At 57.7% G+C, this 20,830-nt stretch overlaps 1 protein-coding gene across 5 annotated transcripts; it reads left to right on the top strand.

Annotated features, from left to right (window-relative positions):
* Positions 1 to 4,437: 4,437 nt before the first annotated feature.
* Positions 4,438 to 19,349, top strand: ACVRL1 (activin A receptor like type 1). 5 transcript variants are annotated; one of them, XM_058673705.1, is made up of 11 exons: positions 4,438 to 4,729; positions 8,766 to 8,876; positions 10,598 to 10,666; positions 10,959 to 11,210; positions 11,341 to 11,546; positions 11,737 to 11,836; positions 12,121 to 12,267; positions 12,356 to 12,631; positions 13,080 to 13,277; positions 17,228 to 17,358; positions 18,417 to 19,349. In XM_058673705.1, the coding sequence occupies exons 3-11, from the start codon at positions 10,603 to 10,605 to the stop codon at positions 18,549 to 18,551; spliced, it is 1,509 nt and encodes a 502-aa protein (XP_058529688.1). In that variant the 5' UTR covers positions 4,438 to 4,729; positions 8,766 to 8,876; positions 10,598 to 10,602; the 3' UTR covers positions 18,552 to 19,349. The 5 variants fall into 5 exon arrangements, with proteins under 5 accessions (XP_058529688.1, XP_058529686.1, XP_058529687.1 ...); XM_058673703.1 differs by having other exon boundaries at positions 4,439 to 4,729; positions 10,398 to 10,666; XM_058673704.1 differs by having other exon boundaries at positions 4,439 to 4,729; positions 8,766 to 8,915.
* Positions 19,350 to 20,830: the final 1,481 nt, after the last annotated feature.

Here is a 20,830-nt window from a genome sequence, read left to right as displayed (position 1 = left end):
AAGATTTATTTTTATTTGAGAGTCAGACCTATGAGACAGAGAGAGAGAGAGAGAGAGATCTTCCCTCCACCTGCTGACTCACTTTTCAAATGGCCACAATGGCTGCAGCTGGGCTGACCCGAAGCCGGAAGCCAGGAGCTTCTTCCAGGTCTCCCACATGGGTACAGGGTCCCAAGGCTTTGGGCCGTCCTGGACTGCTTTCCCAGGCCACAGGCAGGGAGCTGGATGGGAAGTGGAGCAGCTGGAACACGAATTGATATCCATAAGGGATGCCGGTGCTGAGCCACCGTGCTCAACCTCCACAGAGATCATTTTTGAGAGCAGTAGGAGTCTGGGAATTGCCTGGAGAACCCCTCTGCCTGTCCAGCTATCTGCCTCTGACTCGAACTCTTACATAAATAAAACAAGATAGGGCTTGGCGCAATGGCCTAGTAGCTGAGGTGCTCACCTTGAGCGCCACGGGATCCCATTGTGGGTGCCTGTTGTGGTCCTGGCAGCTCCACTTCCCATCCAGCTCCCTGCTTGTGGCCTGGGAAGGCAGTTGAGGACGGCCCAAGGCCTTGGGATTCCACACCCGTGTGGGAGGCCTGGAGGAAGTTCCTGGCTCCTGGCTTCGGGAATGAATCATCGGACGGAAGATCTTCTCTGCGTCTCCTTCTCTCTGTGTATCTGACTTTCCAATGAAAATAAATAAATCTTTAAAAAAGTAAATAAATCTTAAAAAATAAATAAATGAATCGAGATAAAGAGGAATTAGAGAAGGAATCACCCCTTTCCACAGGGGAGGGTGCTCGAAACCCAGCTCTTTCCCTGACTTCCTCCCTGACACCCCCAGCAGCTAGGTGGGTTCCGTAGGCTCTGGGATGACCCACGGGCACCTGCTGTGCCCTGGGCTCCTGGCTGGGACTGCTGCGAAAGAAGCAGCATGGGCACAGCTTCCCGGCACAGACTTGGGGCTTCACGCCCACCCACTCCTCTGGCATCGAGCGGGCACCAACTCAGCTCAGGACCCTCCTGTTGGACACAAACATCCCCTCCCTCTTCCTCAACGCTGAGCTGAGTCATCCCGAACGCGCAGGGCTGGACTGGGCAAGGGAGTGGACAATCCCAATCAGTGCAGATCTGAAAGGGCCGGAGAGGAAGAGGAAGAGGACTTGGCGGCTCCGAGTCTGGGAACCTGTCTGCCAGCTTTGTCCTGGGACTGAGTTCCGGCCACCACCCCCTCCCCAAACCTGGGCTCTGGCCAGATAACCTTTGTACCTGCCTTACACTGACAGGGCCAGAGAAGACCTTACAAGGCTGAGTAGCCCCTTCAGGGTCTGCTGGTGGAAACTCTGGGTACAGAGAAGTGAACCGGGTCACAGGACCCCTTCTGTGCTGAGCCGGACACAGCTAGAAAGGTCCTGGAGCCAGTGCTGTGAGCTAGTGGGTCAAGATGCTGCCTGTGATGCAGGCATCCCATACACACACCAGTTTGAGATCTGGGTGCTCCACTTCTAATCCAATTTCCAGGAAGGCAATAGGAAATGGGCCAAATGCTTGAGCCGCTGGATGAAGCTCCTGGCTTCAGCCCAGCCCAGCTCTAGCTGATGTAGCCATAGGGGGAGTGGACCAGTGGATGGTTAATGGAAGAGTCTCTCTCTCTCTCTCTCTCTTCCTCCCTCTACAATTTAAAAAAAAAAGAAAGAAAGAAAAAGAAAAAACACGTGCTTCTAAGGAAACAAGAAAAGATCATTTTATCTTCCTTGAGCTCATACATCTGAGATTCTCCCACACGTGGAACAGATGGAATCTGCCCCTCATTCTTCCTCCACAACCTTTCCTCCTTGGGGACCCTATATCATTGTGTTCCTGTCTCTAGTGCTTGAATAACTGCTATGCAACCCATCTGATTCTCCCTCAGCAGCCCGGCACTCCACTGCTACTTCTGTCCCCCTCGTCCCCCTTCCCCACCCCTCCCAGTGACTTCCTCATTCCTGGGGGGCAGTGCGAGATGAAAAGGTTGAGCCTTGTCCAGGATGGGAAGAACAGGGGTCCTGTGCACCTGCACACGCTGTGTAGCCACGGTGTCGAGTAGCACTTGAACTGAGTGTTCAGGGCTGGTCCTGAGAGATCATGGCATTAGGAGCAACAAGGAAAGCCAACGCCTGCATCATGGGAGCTGGTTCAAGTCCCGGCTGCTCCACTTTGGATCCAGATCCCTGGGGAGAGCAGTGAGGGATGATCTAAGTGATGGGGCCTCTGCCATAGCAAGAGAAGCTCCTGGCTCCTGCCTTTGGCCTGGTCCAGCCCTGGCCACTGTGGCCATCTGGAGGAGTGAACCAGCAAATGGGAGCTTGCTCTCTGTAACTTCCAAATAAATCTTAAAAAATAAATAAATAAATAAAAGGGTGGGGGTACCACAAGGTGGCCATTCCCCTGCTTTCACTGCTGGCTTCCTACAGCAAGGCTCCCAGGCCCTGGGGCCGTGCTCAAGGGAAACCCTGCACGTCTCAGTTCACATCTGAGGTCTGTCTGAGTCCTTGGGGCTTGTTTTCCGCTTGTTCTGGCCTTGCTGGATGCAGCTAACAGCTGGTCCCTGGAAGCAATGAATTCTCGTGGACTTGGCCGTGGTCTGTAATTCCTTTTCCCTTTTCTCACTGGGCTGAGGCTGCTGTGCTAGCTCCAAGTCTTTGTTCCTCCTCGGATCCTCCCCCATGTTCTTTATGAGTTCTGCAAACCATGGCGGGGGAGGTCACAAGGCTGTGCCCCCTCCCTTCCCCCAGCCCAACCCTGTCCTCTCCCAGAGGGCTCCAGGCCAGACCCAGAGGAGTGAATGCTCTGCTGGCAAAGAGGGAGACTCCAGCATGCAAGACCCGCCACCACCTCCCACCAGATCTCCCATTCCAATAGCCCACTGCTCCCCTCTGCTTCACAAACACGGCCCAGGCAGTCTCCCAGCACCCACCCATCCCCAGTCTGTCTCCAAGTGCATCTCAGACTCAACACCTCCTCTGAGGAGGGTGGGGAAGGGGATGATGGAGAGTTCCATCAAGGCCCTAAGGCTAATAGAGTGCCCACGTGGCCGCTAGTATCTGCAGGAACAGATACCGTAATCCCATACTACTTCCTTATTGGCCGCCGCACACTGCTCAGTCCTGACATGGAAAGCTGGGTGTGCCGGCATTCTGGGACCTCACCAGGCTCACCATGGCAAGTCACGGAGCAGCTGAGGGCCGGGGGCAGAAGGGCCGGGGGCAGAAGGGCAGGGGCAGGAGGGCTGGGGTGGGAACAGCCTCAGGAGAAGGAAGTGAGGTCAGTCTACCAGGGATGCCTGTCCCAACCACAGCCATTGTCTCCCCTAGCCTGTGTTCCTGGCAGTGGGCGGGGTGGGGGAAGCCCCCTGGCCTTCTTGCCGAACATCCCCCCACATCCAGCCAGCAGAGCAAGACCCCTTAGAGTCTACTCTCTGCCTCTCCTGCACCCAGACCGAACCCCTTGGCTCTGGGACCCCTTCCTCCCCAGTCCATCTTGTTCATCAACTTGTTAGCCAAGTGACCACCTGGGTGGCCAAAGCCAGCCAGCATGGGCTACGCGACCAACCACACTGAACACCACTTCCTTTCAAGCTCACACTCTTAGCTCTCAGTAGCATGCCCATTTAGCAGATCGGAAAGTGAAGTCTGGATGGGTTTTGCTTGCCCCAGATCATGACCAACTAGCCTGGTGGTTCTTTTTTTGTTGTTGTTGTTAAAGATTTTATTATTATTGGAAAGCCGGATATACAGAGAGGAGGAGAGACAGAGAGGAATATCTTCCATCCGATGATTCACTCCCCAAGTGAGCAGCAACGGGCCAGTACGCGCCAATCCGGTGCCAGGACCAGGAACCTCTTCCAGGTCTCCCACGCGGGTGCAGGGTCCCAAAGCTTTGGGTCGTCCTCTCCTGCTTTCCCAGGCCACAAACAGGGAGCTGGATGGGAAGTGGAGCTGCCGGGATTTCAAGGCGAGGACTTTAGCCGCTAGGCCACGTCGTCGGGCCCTAGCCTGGTGGTTCTTGCACGGTCTGGGAATCCCCAGGACAGGCTGGGAAGCAAACAGACCCCCGCCCCCCACCCAGGCAGTCCCAGCAGAAAATGTGCCATCCCTGGAGGTAAAGCCCTCTGCTCCCTCCCCGGCTTGCTTTGTCCCATCAGCGTCCCCAGGAGGCACCCCTGACTCTGGGCTTGGAATCCCCCCACCTCCGCTGCCAAAGGGACCCCAATGGGTCAAGGCCAATGTTCGTCCCCCCTTCCGGGGGAGGCAAGCGGATGTGGGAGACGTGGGCTGGGGCTCAGGGCTGGTGTTTGGGGAGTCGAGAGAGGGTGGGGAGGGGGTGTGTGTGTGGCTGCAGTGTGGGGGTCCACCCGAGCAGCACAAGGGGAGGGCGGTAAAACTCTGGAGGAGAGCGGTGGACTGCCGGGCGGCGAGCTGGGCAATAGGAAATAGTTTATTAGGAGGGAGTGGTGGAGCAGGGCCAGGCAGGAAGACGCTGGAATAAGAAACATTTTTGCTCCAGCCCCCTTCCCAGTCCCAGGAGGCCGCCGCCGCGCCAGCCGCGCAGAGCGAGCCCGGCCGCGCGGGCCCCCAGCCCTGTCCGGGGCTGCGCCCGGACCCCGGTCGCCGAGTCCTGCTCGCCGAGCGGCCACCGCCTCCGGGGAGGCGACAGGGTCCCCGGCGCGCCGCCGTCCGTCCACGGCGCAGGCCCGGAGGTGAGTCGCTGGCGGGCGGGGTGGGCCTGACAACTCTGCGCATAATACATGCCCCGGTGGAGAGGTGTCCCTTTGGAACCCCGAGGCCTTTCTGGGCGACAGGGCCCATCTTTGGTGACACCGGCCACTCGCCCAGCGTTTCTGCTCTGGCCGCATCCCTGAAGTGGGTCTTGCTTGCTTCGCTCAGAGGTCCTATGTTGCTCCAGGTCCCCCTGGGAGCCAGGGACCCCTTCCAGCGCGGCAGAGCCCTGGTTGACGTCCACTCGTGCCAACCCCGCTTCATCCCACGAAACCCACCCTGAGCCTGAACGGGCACCCGGGACCATGCGCCCTGTCCCCGCAGCTCCTGGGCCAGAGAGAACCCCATTTCCAGTCGTTCCCAGCCCCCACCCTCTCCTCCACAAAGCACAGACTCAAGGGCAGGGTCTGGCTCTCTAACCCCTCTCCTCTCCAGCACCCACTCGCAGCCGACCCCTTGGCTCCGAGACGCCCTCCTCCCCAGCCCAGTCTTGTTCGTGGACTTAGCCAGCCAAGTCCTTCAGGAAGAGTCACCTGGGTGGCCTGAGCCAGCCGGCATGTGCTAGGTCAGAGCAGCCGCCCTGAACGCCACACTCTGGGCTCTCAGCGGCATGCCCATTTAGCAGATAGGATTCCAGGCCTGGACAGGTGTTTGCCCTGTCTGTCCTGTTCGTCCTGTCTGTGCCCTTGCCTGCCCTTCCATCTCAAGGGATTGTAGAAAATAGCCACCTTTATCCACTTAGGTACATTTTTTTTGCCTCTTGCAACCGTGGCCACGAACTAGCAGAGGGGCTACCAAAACCATTCCATAACCTATTCAGACTTGAATAGATTGTCTGGGGGCTCTGAGGGGTGTAAACAATATGATTAGGATTTCGGTGACATTGATGATATGCTTACTGTATGATGCTGGGTATTTTTATTTTATTGCAAAGTCAGATATACAGAGAGGAGAAGAGACAGAGAGGAAGATCTCCTATCTGATGATTTACTTTCCAAGCGGCCACAAAGGCTGGAGCTGAGCTGCTCTGAAGCCAGGAGCTTGGAGTCTTTTTTGGGTCTCCCACACGGGTGCAGGAACCCAAGGCTTCAGGCCATCTTCGTCCTTGACCGTTTTCCAGGCCACAAGCAGGAAGCTGGATGGGAAGTGGGCCACCAGGATTAGAACCAGCGACCAGATGGGATCCCAGTATGTGCAAGGAGAGGACTTTAACTGCTAGGCTACCGTGCTGGGCCCTTGTTTTGGTTTTCAGTTTTTTTTATAGATTTGTTTGTTTTGCTTGAAAGAGAGTGAGAGACAGAGAGATTGAGAAAGAGTGAGAATCTTCCATCTGCTGGTTCACTCCCTAAATAGCTGCAATGGCCAGAGCTGGGCCAGTCTGAAGCCAGAAGCTTCTTCCCGGTCTCCCACATGGGTGTCAGCCCAAGCACTGGGGCTGTCCTCTGCCACTTTCCCAGACCGTGAGCAGGAGCTGGATCAGAGGTAGAGCAGCTATGAAATAAACAGCATTTTAGCCCCAAGGGGGAAAAGCCAGGGCCTCAGAAGTTGATGTTGCTTTCCCCCTAAATCTCATGGCTGTTAAGTTGGCAAAATCTGCACTCCGAATCTCTCTTGCACCACTGTGCTATATGGTCATCTCCTCTTAGCCATGGCTTTAGGTACCTGTGGTCAGCCACAGTCTGGAAACTTCTAGAAACAGTTCCTAAGTTTTCAATTATGCACTGATCATTGTAACACCTTGTGCTGTCCCACTCTGTCCCACCAGGAACGTGGGATACATTGTGTCCACACTGGGTATGATGTCCACCCCGCTAGTTATTTCCAAGCCACACTGCCTGTCCTGCAGGGCCTGTGTCCCTCCTTCTATTCAGTCATGCTGCTCTCTTTTGTATATAATTTTTTACTCTATTTTTAATATTGATTACATAGGTGAGAGGGTTATATACCCATGTGGGCCTTCAATTAGGGTGGGGAGGGTCGAAGTGTGAAGGAAGGTGGATGAAATTAATGATTCCGTTCTTTTTCCTTCCTCCTGTGTCCACAGAGGAGGGGCGTGGGGGAAAGGCTAGCCCCTTGTTGTCAAACTACACCAACGCCTGGGGATGGAGACGGGCATTTGATGTCACCTTAGTGACCCAGTGTCAGGGAGAATGTTCCAAGGGTGTTACTTGAGTGGTCTGGACAGTTCTGAGACACCATCGGCTTCGGTGCACCAGGGTTGAGAAAAATCTAAGGTCTATGGGCTGTCCAGGTCTACGTATCCACAGACTGGCTGCAAAGCCTGGGCCAGGAGCATTGTTCAATTTGTTCTGCTTTCCGTCTTTTGAAGGAGGCGCTCAGTGGCCTCTCTTGGCTTAGCTGAGCTGGCTGACATGTCTTCCATCTGCTAATGTGCATGTGTGTATTCATTCCATGAGCATCAGCAACCAAGGAGCCCTGGTCTTGCAACATGGACTCCAAGGTCAGACCACTCATTCTTGTGATTTTTCCCTGAGGCCAGTTTGAGCCCAGGCTCAGGTTGAGAAGTCACCCAGGAAACCTTTGCCTGGGAAGTCCTCTGACTGGACTCTCATGTGCACCAGCTGCTGTAGGGTCTGGTTTGATCGGTCACCTGTACTAGACTGCTCATCTCCTACTATGTCCACTTACAAATTCAAGTGGGCATAAGGGTGTGGGAATAGGATTTGGTGTGACCCTTGGCTTCAGGCGGCCACTGGGGGTATCTACAAAACAGATTCCCAGGGAGAAGGGGGGCTGCTTCCACAGCCTGTTGGGGACCCTACTGTCCTGGCTTATTCTGCCAGGAGCTGGCACAGCCACATATCATGGCATACAAGGCCCGCCGAGGGTCAGTGGCAGGCAAGGCAGGGATGTTTGAGGCAGCACTTCTGCAGCCTCGAGTCTGTCACTGCTGGGCTGTCTCTGCTGTCCTTGTCAGTGCCCGGGCAGGGACGGCTTGGATCCACCTCTCAGAGAAACAGATGGCCACCCATCGTCCAGGTCCACCCCTACTCTGCCTGTCCCCGCCCAAGGCTCAGACTCGCACCGGACCTGGGCACCTGCTGGGAACCACACTGACCGAGACCTGTGTCCTTTGCGCTTTCCCCACTTAACTCAGACAATTGGAGGAACAACCACCCACAGGACTGTGGGCAACAAGCTTGACATGCCCAAGCCTCAGCTTCCCCCTGGGATTACTGTGAGAAGGAACAGCATGTTGGTGTGGCTGATTTGAGCAGCTGCTGGCAACCGGCATCCCCGATGGTGCCAGTTTGAGTCCAATTTCCCACCTGCTTCCCATCCAGCTTTCTGCTAACGCACCTGGAAAGGCAGCGGAAGAAGCCCAAGTGCTTGGGTCACAGCCACTCATGCGAGAGCAGGCTGCTGGCTCCAGCCTGATGCAGCCCTGGCTTGTTGCAGTCATGTGAACAAGGAGCCAACAAATAGAATCTCAATCTCTCTCTCCACACCCCCATTCCCCTGCCTTTCAAATAAATCAACCAATCCATAAAGTTCGGGACTTAGCACATAATTAATACTCACGGGAGGTTAACTGCTAATATTATTTCCCAGGGTTAAGCTAATGTTTGCAAGGAGTTGAACATTTGTGATTTCTGGCCGACCGCCGTGATGTTTCTAGCAGCAGGATGGTTTGGCTTAGAAGCCAAAGGATCCTGCCCGGTTCCAGGAGTGTGTGTCGCAGCCAGCTTGTGGGTACAGGTCAGGCCAGAGGCTGGGCCAGCCAGCACTCATCAGTACTCGCCTCCGCTCAGCCTTCCAGCTAGCGAGCAGGTGGCCCAGTTTTAGTCCCTAACATCCCCAGCATGGGACAAGAGGACCCTGCATGGCAGGGCCACAGAATCACCCTTCCTCCCACAGCAGAGGAGGTCCCTGGGCGAGAGAGTCCCCTGCCTGTGGGTCACCAGGCATGGCCCATCACTGAGCACAGGAACCAGTGTTTGTACCATGGAGGACACACCTGTCATTCCCTGGGGAACTTTATTTTTTTGAATGCAGGTTCCTTGCTGGTCCCCGATGGACTGAGTCAGAATCTGTGGTGAGAGAACTGGGCATTTTCACGCAACCCTGCGAGGGATCCACGATACATCCTGCAGGGCCGTGAAGGAGGTGAGCCTGGCCGGGGCTGTTGGAGGAATGCAAACACAGGTAAATGGCCCTAGAAGCACCCCACTATCTCATCGCTAGTGTTGAGTCACCACCCCCTGCCAGCCCCATACCCTCTCCCTTCCTTAGCTGCTTCCCAGGCCAGCCAAAGCTGCCAAGGACCGCTTTCTGCCGGGACCCCAGAGGTCTGGGGCTCGCTCAATCTCTCCATCAGCCACTGGTTTCATTGCTGCCTGGAGGGGCCAGAGGCAGAGGTTGGGGACACGCAGCTACAGCAGCCTGGAGCCTCTTGGGAGCAGAGGAAGCCCAGGCAGGGAGGCCAGAGCTGCCAGCAGGCAGTGCCCCATCCCAACTGTCCCTCACCCCACCATGCCCTCCTTTCTGAGTCTCAACTCCCTGGTCTTCACTTGGGCAGCTTGGTGGCCTAACTTCCAGCCCTGCCCTATTGGTCTGAAGGGATACATTTCCTCCCTGCCTCGTGTTGCCACCCCTCCTGGGCCTGTCCGCAGGCACACACCTACACTCCCTCTCCGTACTCTCTAGAAGGTTCCAGGTGTCTTCTGACCACAGTCCTCCTTGTTGCAGCATTCAGGTCTAATCCATGGGGAAATGAAGCATGGTGGTGGGTGTGTGTGTGTGTGTAAGCAATAGCCAGTGGGAAACTGTCCCAGCCCAGAACTGTCCCAGCCCAGAACTGTCCCCTCTACCAAGCTTCTGGGACACTTCTGCCCTGGCTAGCCACAGAGGAGAGTCAAACCCGGGGCACCCTGGTGTGTTTCACTTCTTTCTCCCATCACTAACCCTCCCCCACCCTTTCCCAGGGGTGGCAGTGGCAGGGGGATCCCCCTGGAAACAGCACAGAGAAGGCTCCCCATACTCCAAGAGCAGAGAAACAGAGAGGTTCTTTCACGCCTGGTGTGAACCAACCCCCCGCTGGGGCAGCCACCACTGGCACAGAATGGCAGGCAGCCTGGACTGGGGGCCTGGGTGCCAGGGTTGCTCTCCCAGCCCTGCCCCTGCCGCCACCTTCCCCACTTCGAGCTGGGTTCTGCAGTTTCTAATGTATGCTCCTAGGACTGTGTCATGGGGTGACCCAGGCTCGGGGGGGCGGTGGAGGTGGGGTGGGCTCCTTCAGCCCCCCCCACTGGCTGCTGCCTCAGGAAGCCCTGAGCCTATGCCCCCCTTTGCCCTGCTGTGCGTGACCCCTGACTGTTCTATCCAGACCCCAATCTAAACAATCTTGATTCCTGTTCCCGGCGGCGTGGCAGGACCCTGAATGGCAGGAAGTAAAGACAGGAGCCTGTTTATGTTGGAGGCAGCGAGGGCTGGGGGGCTGGGGGGCTTGAGAGGGCAGTAGGGGCGGCACTGGGGGAAGGGTGGGCAGGAGTGGAGGCTGGGAAGGGGTAGGCGAGGGACAGAACCTGGGGGGGCTGCCACTGCTTGCTGCCTGGCCTGAGTTGGCAGCAGGGTTCCCCTTAAGCTCTGAGGGTCTGAAAGTGGCTCTCCACTCTTCACCCCTAACAGGATGGTTTCCATGGGGAAGTGAGCCAGGACTTCCCCTGCAGGCTCCGCCCCCAAGCCAGACTCAGGGAGTAGGGAGGTGGCCTCCCTGCCTTCCCCCCACCAAAATACACCCAGTGATTTCCTCTGGCTGGGAGGCACGTCGCGGTCAGCAGCTGTCACATTGCCACAGATCTTTCTGGGTCTCTTCTCCTGTCCCCAAGGGACCATGACCTTGGACTGCTCCAGGAAGGCTCTTCTGATGCTCTTAATGGCCTTGGGCCTCACCCAGGGTGAGTGTCTGGGGAGCAGTTAGGGAACAGGGCACCCCCCACCTGCTGGCTCAGCTCTAGCTGGGGAGGAGGAAGGCTTGGAGGGTGGTGACAACCAGCTCCTTTGCTGTCCTCCTGTCTCCCAGGCATGGGGAGCCTCGGTGCTGGGGTGGAGTGGGCTGGGGCGAGGCTCCGGGCAGCACGGTGAGCTGAGGACACAGGTCACGTACCAAGCCCTGAGCTTGTTTGAGGAATCACAGGGAAGCAAGTCTCAGGGGAGAAATAGCGGCTGAGTCTCCTATGTGTCTCCCAGGTGACCCCGGAAGGCCCTCACGGGGCCCGCTGGTGACCTGTACGTGTGAGAACCCACACTGCCGGAGACCCACCTGCCAAGGGGCCTGGTGCACAGTGGTGCTGGTGCGGGAGGAGGATGGGCGGCCCCAGCAACACCGGGGCTGCGGGAACCTACACCCAGAGCTCTGCAGGGGCCGGCCCACTGATGTCGTCAACCATTACTGCTGCTACAGCCCCCTGTGCAACCACAACGTGTCCCTGACGCTCCAGGGTAGGTCTGCTGCCCCCTCCTAGACCCCTGCCCTCCCTGCCCAGGCCCTTCAGGGTGGGAGGCGGGTGCGGATTGGTCTGCCACAAATGGGGTGGGGAAAGGCTGGGTCTCAATGTCTGCCTTCCCCCAGCCACCCAAGCCCCTCCGCTGCCATGGGGTAACCAGCTGGCTCTGATCTTGGGCCCCCTGCTGGCCTTGCTGGTGCTGTTGGTCCTGGGTGCCCTGGGCCTGTGGCACGTCCGGCGGAGGCAGGAGAAGCAGCGAGGCCTGCATAGCGACCTGGGCGAGTCCAGCCTCATCCTGAAGGCGTCCGAGCAGGGGGATAGCATGCTGGGGGTATGGCGGGCCTGGGGGAGCGGGAGATGCTGGGACTGAGGGCAAGGACAGGAAGGCAGGGGGAGGGAGGCGGGTCACCCAGAACTGAGGGTGGACCAGTGAGGAGGCAGCAGTGACCCTTTCAACAAGGGGGCTGGGGTTAAACAACCTCTCAGAGGCCTCTTAGCATCCCCCTTCCTCCCACACCCAGGACCTTATGGACAGCGACTGCACCACAGGCAGTGGTTCGGGCCTTCCCTTCCTGGTGCAGAGGACAGTGGCACGGCAGGTGGCCCTCGTGGAGTGTGTGGGTGAGCTGGGAGACCAAAGGGGCACTGGGGGCTTCTGGAGGCCAGGGTGGGACCTCGTGTGGGTTAGGTTGGAAATCAGCTGGGCAGAGAGTGAGTTGGCAGAACAGCCAGGGCTAGGGGCTTCTGCAGCAGGTAAGACTGGGTCTGGATCCAGTTCAACAGGAATGACTGCCTTCTGCAGGTGGAATTGGGCATAGCATGAACCTGTGCTGGAGAGGTGGGGTACACTCTGGGTACCCGGGGAGGTTGACGCTCATCCCCCCTGCTCTGGTCTGCCACTGCAGGGAAAGGCCGCTATGGAGAGGTGTGGCGGGGCTCGTGGCACGGGGAGAGCGTGGCGGTCAAGATCTTCTCCTCAAGGGACGAGCAGTCCTGGTTCCGCGAGACAGAGATCTACAACACCGTGTTGCTGAGACATGACAACATCCTAGGCAAGGGAGACAGCGCCCCCAGGCCTCCTCCCCCGACCCCTCGCGGCCCCTGCCCACCTCTGCCCTGACCCCAGCCCTGTGTGTGCAGGCTTCATCGCTTCTGACATGACCTCCCGCAATTCAAGCACGCAGCTGTGGCTCATCACGCACTACCATGAGCACGGCTCGCTCTACGACTTTCTGCAACGGCGGACGCTGGAGCCCCAGCTGGCCCTGAGGCTGGCTGTGTCAGCGGCCTGCGGCCTGGCACATCTGCACGTGGAGATCTTTGGCACACAGGGCAAGCCAGCCATTGCCCACCGCGACCTCAAGAGCCGCAACGTGTTGGTCAAGAGCAACCTGCAGTGTTGCATCGCAGACCTGGGTGAGCAGGACCAGGGGGCAGGGGGCACAGGTGGAGGTGGGGCACCATGCTGCTGCTCTCTCTCCCCTCTGCCAGCTGGGGCTTGGTTTCCTTTATCGTCCATAAGACCCCACACACTCCTAGCAGTCCGCAGTTCCAGTCCCAAACTCCTCCTTCACACCATGGGGCCCCAGGAGCCAGGATTAAAAGAGAGAGAGAGAGAGAGAGAGTGAGGGGACAGGGAGCCAGAGACCTGGGTTCCCCTCCTGCCTTCCCCACGCTTGGTGTTCGGCTCTGTGAAGTGGACACCAGCTTCCCCAGGGTAACAGCTGCCATGGAAATTGGCTTGCGTCCACCATCCAGCCCAACTACATCTCACTGGCTGTCTCCTGCCCAGACCCATCTTAGACCCTCCCTGCAAGGCCCACCTGTCTGTGGGTGACATGAGTGACAGGCCTGGTTCCCACAGGGCTGGCTGTGATGCATTCCCAAGGCAGTGATTACCTGGACATCGGCCACAACCCCAGGGTGGGCACCAAGCGGTACATGGCGCCCGAGGTACTGGACGAGAAGATCCGCACCGACTGCTTTGAGTCCTACAAGTGGACGGACGTCTGGGCCTTTGGCCTGGTGCTGTGGGAGATCGCCCGGCGGACTATCATCAATGGTAAGGTGCCTCCCTGCAAAGGCTGGGAGGTAAGGGAAACAGGTGGGGTGGGCACAGGGGCTTCTGGCCACGCGGCTGACCTGGCGTTACCTTGCTGAGCCCAGCAGAAGGCCTCTCTGAGGACCAGCTGAGCCTGGGAGTCTGTGATTCTGGCTCTGAAATCTCAGGTGCATGATCATGACAGCACTATGAAAAACAGCTAGCGTGCACTGAGTTTAAGTAGCGCCGCCTGCCCTGCTGCATGCACTACAGTGTTAGCAGTAGGGTGGAGGTGCTTAACAGCACGGTTGGGCGAGGCAGGCTTGCAAAATGAGACATTTTTTGAGATAACCTAAGGATAGTATCAAAGGCAAATGACAGTGGTCATGATTGCTGAAATAGGATGAGTGCCTGACAGTATTCTCAACCCTTTCTTAAAAAAAAAAAAAAAAAAAAAAAGATTTATTTTTATTGGAAAGGCAGATACACAGAGAAGGAGAGATAGGAAGTTCTTCCGTCTGCTGATTCACTCTCCAAGTGGCCGCAATGGCCAGAGCTAAGCCAATTCAAAGCCAGGAGCCTCCTGGGTCTTCCACACAGGTGCAGGGTCCCAAGGTTTTGGGCCGTCCTCTGCTGCTTTCCCAGGCCACAGGCAGGGAGCTGGATGGGAAGTGGAGCAGATGGGATTAGAGCCGGCACCCATATGGGATCTAGGCGTGTGCAAGACAAGGACTATAGACACCAGGCTACTGTGTCGGGCCACGTCTCAGCCCTGTTTTGAGGATGATCAGACTTAGACACAGAATTACAGCTGTCTCTGCATCAGCAGGGAGCTGGATCAGAAGGGGAGCAACCAAGACTCGGAGCAGCACCCTTATGGGATGCTGAAGCTGCAGGCAGAGGCTCTATTCACTGTGCCGCAGCACTGGCTCTGAGTCAGTGAGCTTTATCTCTGCATCTCTGTGCCCCTCTGGCCCTTGAGTCTTTTATCCACAGAAACAGGTGGAACCTGGACCACCTGCTCTTGTTGCCTCCGTGTTGCTGCGGGGTACTGCCAGGGGACTCTGATTTGTTGGGGGGTGGGAGCAGGTGCAGGACCTGCTGGGCAGCCCTGTGGTCCGTGCCCAGCAGCTGTTGGCTGCGTGGAGGGTGAGTAGTCATCAGCCTTAGTGTTCAAGGTGAGGGACTGCTGAGGCCTGGCAGGCCGGGGACATGAGTGGACAGAGACATCCCTATTTCCTGAAAAGCTAGCCTAGCGTGGGAGCCATATGCTAGACCCCATCTGCTCTTGATGGTCACCAAGTCCTCCTAGAGACCACCCTTATTTAGGGGCTTGGCTCCTCCAGACCAGCCAGAGTGGGCTGTGCTGAGGCTGTGGTCTGCAGAAGGGAGCACCTGAAAGAAGCCGAGGCCCCCTCAGAGCAGGCTGCAGGCTGGAGAGGAAGGGCCGTGCATGGGCTCTGAGCTTGCTGGGGAAGCGCCGTCTGCCCCACACAGATTCGCAGCGCATTATAAACACTGTAATCTGGTGTCAGCCCCGGCACTGATTAAAGGCTCATTAGACACACTCGGGCCTCCAGGCCTCCGCACAGTGCTGATTAGGGCGCAGGCTGCAAGGGGCCGGCCTGGAAGCCCGCCATGTCCCCAGCAGCTGGCTGTGGCCTACATGGCCACAGCCCCCTCCACCTCCTCTGGGAAGCAGGAAGGGTTGGGGCAACCCCCCAAACCTGGCACTATGGTCAGAAAGCTCCAACCAAGGACTGTACTCTTGGGGGGACACAGGAAGGGGTACAGCTAGCTGGCTGTGCTGTGGCTGGCAGTGGGGCAATGGTTTTGAACACAGCACATCCTGTTGTTGGAGTGCGTAGGTGTGAGTTCCAGCTCTGCTCCCAAATCCAGCTTCCTGCTAAACGCATGCCTGCAGAGGTAGCAGTGAGAGCTCAAATGGTTGGGTTCCTGGCTTCAGCTGAGCCTTGCCTCCTTGGGCTTGCAGACACTTGGATGGAAACTCTCTCCAAAAAGTCGTGTCTTAAATCCCTTCGCTTAGGAAGGGTGTTTTTGGTGCTTTTCTGTGCTGAAGGCACTCCTCTCATGGCAGCCTGCCATCTCAGCTGTCAGGAGCACAGGCTTGGAGGCTCAGCTGTGTGCCTCTGTCCTGTCCTACCTATTCGGACACATTTCCTAGATGCCCTGGCCTTACTGGGAGTGTTGCTGATCTCACAGTCGCGTGGGTTTTAATGCACCCAGGACACGGGCCAGTGCTCAGGAGACACTAAGTGCTGTTATTATCAGGCACCTGTGACTGGGCCTGCAGACAGTGCCTGGGAAGGAAGCTGCTGCGGAAAAACTGGAGGGGCTGACATTGTCATGCAGTGGTCACACAGCTCTAGGATGCCACCAGCCTCCTATATGGGTTCAAGTCCCGGTTGCTCCACTATTTTTTTTTTTCCTTAAGATTTATTTATTTTGGGCCTGGCACGATAGCGTAGTGGTTAAGGTCCTCACCTTGCACGCGCCCCAGGATCCCATATGGGCACTGGTTCTAATCCCGGCAGCCCCCTGCTTCCCATCCAATTCTCTGTTTGTGACCTGGAAAAGCAGCCGAATACAGCCCAAAGCCTTGGGACCCTGCACCCGTGTGGGGACCTGGAAGAAGCTCATAGCTCCTGGCTTTGGATCAGCTCAGTTCCGGCTGTTGTGGCCACTTGGGGAGTGAACCATCAGATGAATCTTCCTCTCTGTTTCTCCTCCTCTCTATATATCTGCCTTTCCAAAAATAAATTGGATGGTTCACTCCCCAAGTGACCGCAATGGCTGGAGCTGAGCCAATCCGAAGCCAGGAGCCAGGAGCTCTTCCGGGTCTCCCACACGGGTGCAGGGTCCCAAGGCTTTGGGCTATCCTCGACTGCTTTCCCAGACCACAGTCAGGGAGCTGGATGGGAAGCGGGGGTGCCGGGATTAGAACCAGCGCCCATATGGGATCCTGGTGGGTGCAAGGCGAGGACTCCAGCCATTAGGCTACTGTGCCGGGTCTCTGGCTGCTTTGCTTTTTTTTTTTTTTTTTTAAAGATTTATTTTTATTACAAAGTCAGATATACAGAGAGGAGGAGAGACAGAGAGGAAGACCCTCCGTCCGATGATTCACTCCCCAAGTGAGCCGCAACGGGTCGGTGCGCGCCGATCCGATGCCGGGAACCAGGAACCTCTTCCAGGTCTCCCACGCGGGTGCAGGGTCCCAATGCATTGGGCCGTCCTCGACCGCTTCCCCAGGCCACAAGCAGGGAGCTGGATGGGAAGTGGAGCTGCTGGGATTAGAACCGGCGCCCATATGGGATCCCGGGGTGTTGAAGGCGAGGACCTTAGCCACTAGGCCACGGCACCGGGCCCGGCTGCTGTACTTCTAATCCAACTCCTTGTCAATGTGTCTGGGAAAGCAGCAGAGGATGATCCAAAAAATACACTGGCCCCTGATACCCAAGTGGTAGACCCGAATGGAGCTCCTGGTTCTTGGCTGTGGCCTAGCCTCGCCCCAGCTCGTGTGACCACTTGGGGAGTGAGTCAGTGGATGGAAGATCTCCCTCTCTCTCTCTCCCTCCCTCTCGCTCCTCTCTTCCCAAAACTCTGCCTTTCCAGTCGAATTTACTATATTTTTAAAGACTGGAACAAGATCTGGCCTAGGAACCTCTTTGCAATCAGTGAATTGTGCAACTGTGGACTCCATCTCAGTTTCTGCATCTGTAAAATGGGGGTGAGGGGAGGTGCGTGCAGTAGCAGGAACCAGCTCAGATGGCTGTTCTGAGGACCAACAAGATGGCGCACATGAAGCCAGTGCCATGCCTGGCACACAGGAAATGCAGAACAAACGCCAGGGTTTATTACCAGCCATCGACGCATCTGTGATACCCCAGTGTCCTCCATACAGTCTCCCAGCTGGGTCCCCAGTGATGAACCTGCACACGTTCCTCCTGCAGGCATGGTGGAGGACTACAGGCCGCCCTTCTACGACGTGGTGCCCAACGACCCCAGCTTTGAGGACATGAAGAAGGTGGTGTGCGTGGACCAGCAGACGCCCACCATCCCAAACCGGTTGGCTGCAGACCCGGTGAGGCCTCTGGCTGAGATTGGGAAGGCGGATTGGTGGTTGGGAGAAACTGAGGGCAGGTATCCCAGCTGGGACTTGTATCTGAGGCCTAGCTAGGTTCGTCTTGTGTGGATCCTGGGGGCTTCGGGGTGGGAGGAGAACACCCCCCCCAGGAGTACTTCACACAAACACACACAGCCCCTGGTTCCTCTGGGGTCTGCAGAATCAATCACTTGGCCTATGGCTGTGTTTCTTCCCATGGGATTGTTGTTGTTTATTTTGGTATTTTCTTCCTGCAAACATTCCATATCCTTATCTGAAGACACACATGCATGTGAATAAACACAGACAGGCATGCATATGCTCCTACATCTACACTCGCAGACACACAGGCAAGCATGGCGTCGCCTGCTGTGGACCCCAGGGGATGAGCCAGGTCTCCCGGACTCACCCTCTGTAACCCTGTCACCTGTCACAGTGCCTCACACACACACTGGGCGCCCCAGAAAGATCGAGCAAAAGAATGAAGGCAGGCACATGTGTCCCTGTAGGTGGACACACACAGACAGGCGTGCTTCTCCGCACAACATGTACACCGTCAGGAAGCCATGTGGGTGCCTTCCCCTGCACACATGTGCTCACACACTCATACTTGGGAAGCCCAGGAGGTGGGCTGGCTTCTGGGAACACCGCTAAGGTTCCTCACACAGCTCCAACCCGGGACACAAACATGCTTAGGGTACTGGTTGACACCCATCCTTCCACTGTCCACTGGGGTAATAGCTCCGTGGGGTTGGTCCAGGGGCTTGGAGCACTTTGCCCTTGCAAGTGGGGATGCAGGAGCCCTAGAGGTCTGGTCTGTCTATCCTATGGGTACTGGCCGAGGTGGGGTGGTTTGGAAGAGCAGTTCCTTACACCCTCACGGAGTAAGGCTGCTGCTGTGGCAGGCTGGCACACCCTTTTCATCTCCCGTGTCTTTCTCTCCTCATCTACCCTGGCTCCCACCACTGTCCTTCCATTCCGCTTCCTTCGCCATACCCACCCCCTCCCCATTCTCTTCTCATCTCTGCCAACCCCAGGTGCTGTCAGGCCTGGTGCAAATGATGCGGGAGTGCTGGTACCCCAACCCTTCAGCCCGCCTCACAGCGCTGCGCATCAAGAAGACCCTGCAGAAGCTCAGCCACAGCCTGGAGAAGCCCAAAGCACTTTACTAGACTGGGGGGCCTGGGGGTAGCCGGCCAGCCAGGGTACACGGGCTGTGAGAGTTAGACCTGTGGTGCAGCAGCTGCAGCCAGTGCCTGGCTCGGCTCAGCCCCCACCCCATCCAGCCAACAGGACAGCCCGACGAAACCTGATATCCCGCCGTCTGGCCTGCTCTGTGCGGCAGGCTCCCTGACGCCACTGGGCTCGCTCCCCACCCCTCATGCCAACAGGAAGGGGCACCCCCTGCCTCGGACCACCCCCCATCTGCCCAGGGCTGAATGCAAAGGAGACTCGGAGCCACAGCAGCCAGGCTGAAGAACACCAGCACTGGGCCTGCACTCAACCCCTGACCTCGGACTACCCTGTCCTCCCCGCCGCAGCTGCCAGGGTGGCATAGGGCCCTGTCCAGCTCTCAGCAGACATGCTCCCCTGCCAGCCTCCGCCTCTAGGACAAGCACCAGATATCTAGTACCCAGTACCCAGGGGTTTGTCTCTGTGGGTTTTGATCTTGGCTCTGGGACGCCTCTCTGACAAGATACCCAACCCCATATCATGTGCTTTATCCCTAGCCCCCACACCACCATCCTTCTAGATGACCCTGCCAACGAACGAGGAGGCTATGGCAGGTCCTAGGAATTATAGTTAACTGGGGGTTCACCACAGCCGAGTGCGGCAGGAGGTCCAGGCCTCTGGTGCTGGCTGCTCACTCCAGGTGACAAGAGGGGCCCTTGGCTGCTTGGGGTTTGTTCCTTTATCCATCTGGACAGATTTGGTCCCGATGTTCCTCGAGGCATCCTCTCTGATGTCAGGGCTGCGGTCCCCAGCAGTCATTTCTTCCCAGGGCCCTGCTTCCTAGCTCTGTGGCCTCAAGATGGGGTCCTGCCAATGACCTGGAGTTCAGGTGCCTCCTGGTTCAGCTCGGATGGGCAGGGAGGAGGGTGATGGCGATCGACAAGCCCAGGAAAGTGGATGCCCACACCCAGTTGTGCAGTAGGCTTTGGGCGTGGCCGGGCCTCATCTAGGCCTTCTGGACAAGCCAGCCCCCTGCTCCAAAGGAAGCCTGACCACAGCCTGCAGCGCAGAGCCCCTGCTTCCCCCGGACAGGCCCCACAGGGTGTGTGTGTGTGTGTGTGTGTGTGTGTGTGTGTGTGTGTGTGTGTGTTTGAAGAATTCGGCGGAGATGCCCAGATGTGTGTCTAAGTACTAAGAAGGTGATCTTGACCCTAGCAAGTACATGGACTGGAAGCAGAGCAGGAGAAGGTGTAAGCGGGTGGGGATGGGCAAAGCCAGCGCCCCCTCCCCACTCCGTGCACTCCCAGGCTAGCTTCTTGCACAACCCGGCAGCCTGGGAAAGCACTACAGAACTGCAAGGCCAAGAGCGAACCAGGAAGCGAGAACGGGAGAAAAGCAGGCAGCAAATGGGAGTGCAAACGGGGCCTCCCGGGCCCCGCCCACAGCACCAGCTACCAGCCCATCTCTCTGAGGATCTGAGGGTTAATTCCCCTGGAGACGCCACAGGCAGAACCAAGGCCGAAGAATCCCGAAGAGGAGGCGGGAGGCCGGAGGTGGAGGGACAGCGTGGGGGTGGGGGCGGGTGCGTGGGGAGAAGCCGCTACCAGGCGAGCTAGGACTGTGGGCGCACAGGATGGAAACCCCTTCCTACCTGCAGATGGCGTTTGTGGGCGCGTCCTGCACGTGCCCGGCACTAAGGAGGGCCTCAATAAACCGCGGCTGAATGCTGAGCGTCTGCCGAGTGACCCCAGGCCCGCGCCCCCACAGCAGCCCCAGGTTAACGTCCCCCTCGGGGCCCCACGCCTAGGCTCCCACCATAGCAGCAGCGGTCAGCCCTCCGGGGCTCCCTCTGCTGGCCGCTGGCCGCGGCGACGGCAGGCTTTTCCCGGCAAGGTGGACACCACAGCTCCGCTGGCCTCGACCTAGGATGTACATGAGCTCACTACACCTGCTGAGGACTTTCTGAATCCGTGTTCGGGCAGCTGGAGCCGGCCCTCCGCAATCCCCTCCTTCGGCGGAGACCCCACTCTACCTGGGGTCAGCCCCCACCCACCTACCCCTGCAGTGGGAAGAGCTTCTTGGGGATCTCTGTCCACCTCCCCCAGGCTGGGGACCGAGGCATACCGCGAATGGGACGAGGGTGGGAGCACAGCCCAACCTCAAAAATCCGCACTTACATCAGACGCGCTTTTAGGGGGAACCCCTGGCTCTAAAATCCCCTGCCGACCTCGTCTGCTCCCTGCAAGCTCCACCTGGGTGCATGGGTGCATGGGTGCCC

Source organism: Ochotona princeps, chromosome 15 (genome assembly GCF_030435755.1).
Source record: "Ochotona princeps isolate mOchPri1 chromosome 15, mOchPri1.hap1, whole genome shotgun sequence".
Classification (NCBI taxonomy): Eukaryota; Metazoa; Chordata; class Mammalia; order Lagomorpha; family Ochotonidae; genus Ochotona; species Ochotona princeps.
This window is presented reverse-complemented; position numbering and strand designations above follow the sequence as displayed.

Coding starts and splice junctions, on each gene's coding strand:
- ACVRL1 (XM_058673705.1), top strand. CDS start 10,603: ATGACCTTGGACTGCTCCAGGAAGGCTCTTCTGATGCTCTTAATGGCC. Junction 10,667..10,958: donor GGCCTTGGGCCTCACCCAGG/GTGAGTGTCTGG, acceptor TGTGTCTCCCAG/GTGACCCCGGAAGGCCCTCA. Junction 13,278..17,227: donor CCGGCGGACTATCATCAATG/GTAAGGTGCCTC, acceptor TTCCTCCTGCAG/GCATGGTGGAGGACTACAGG.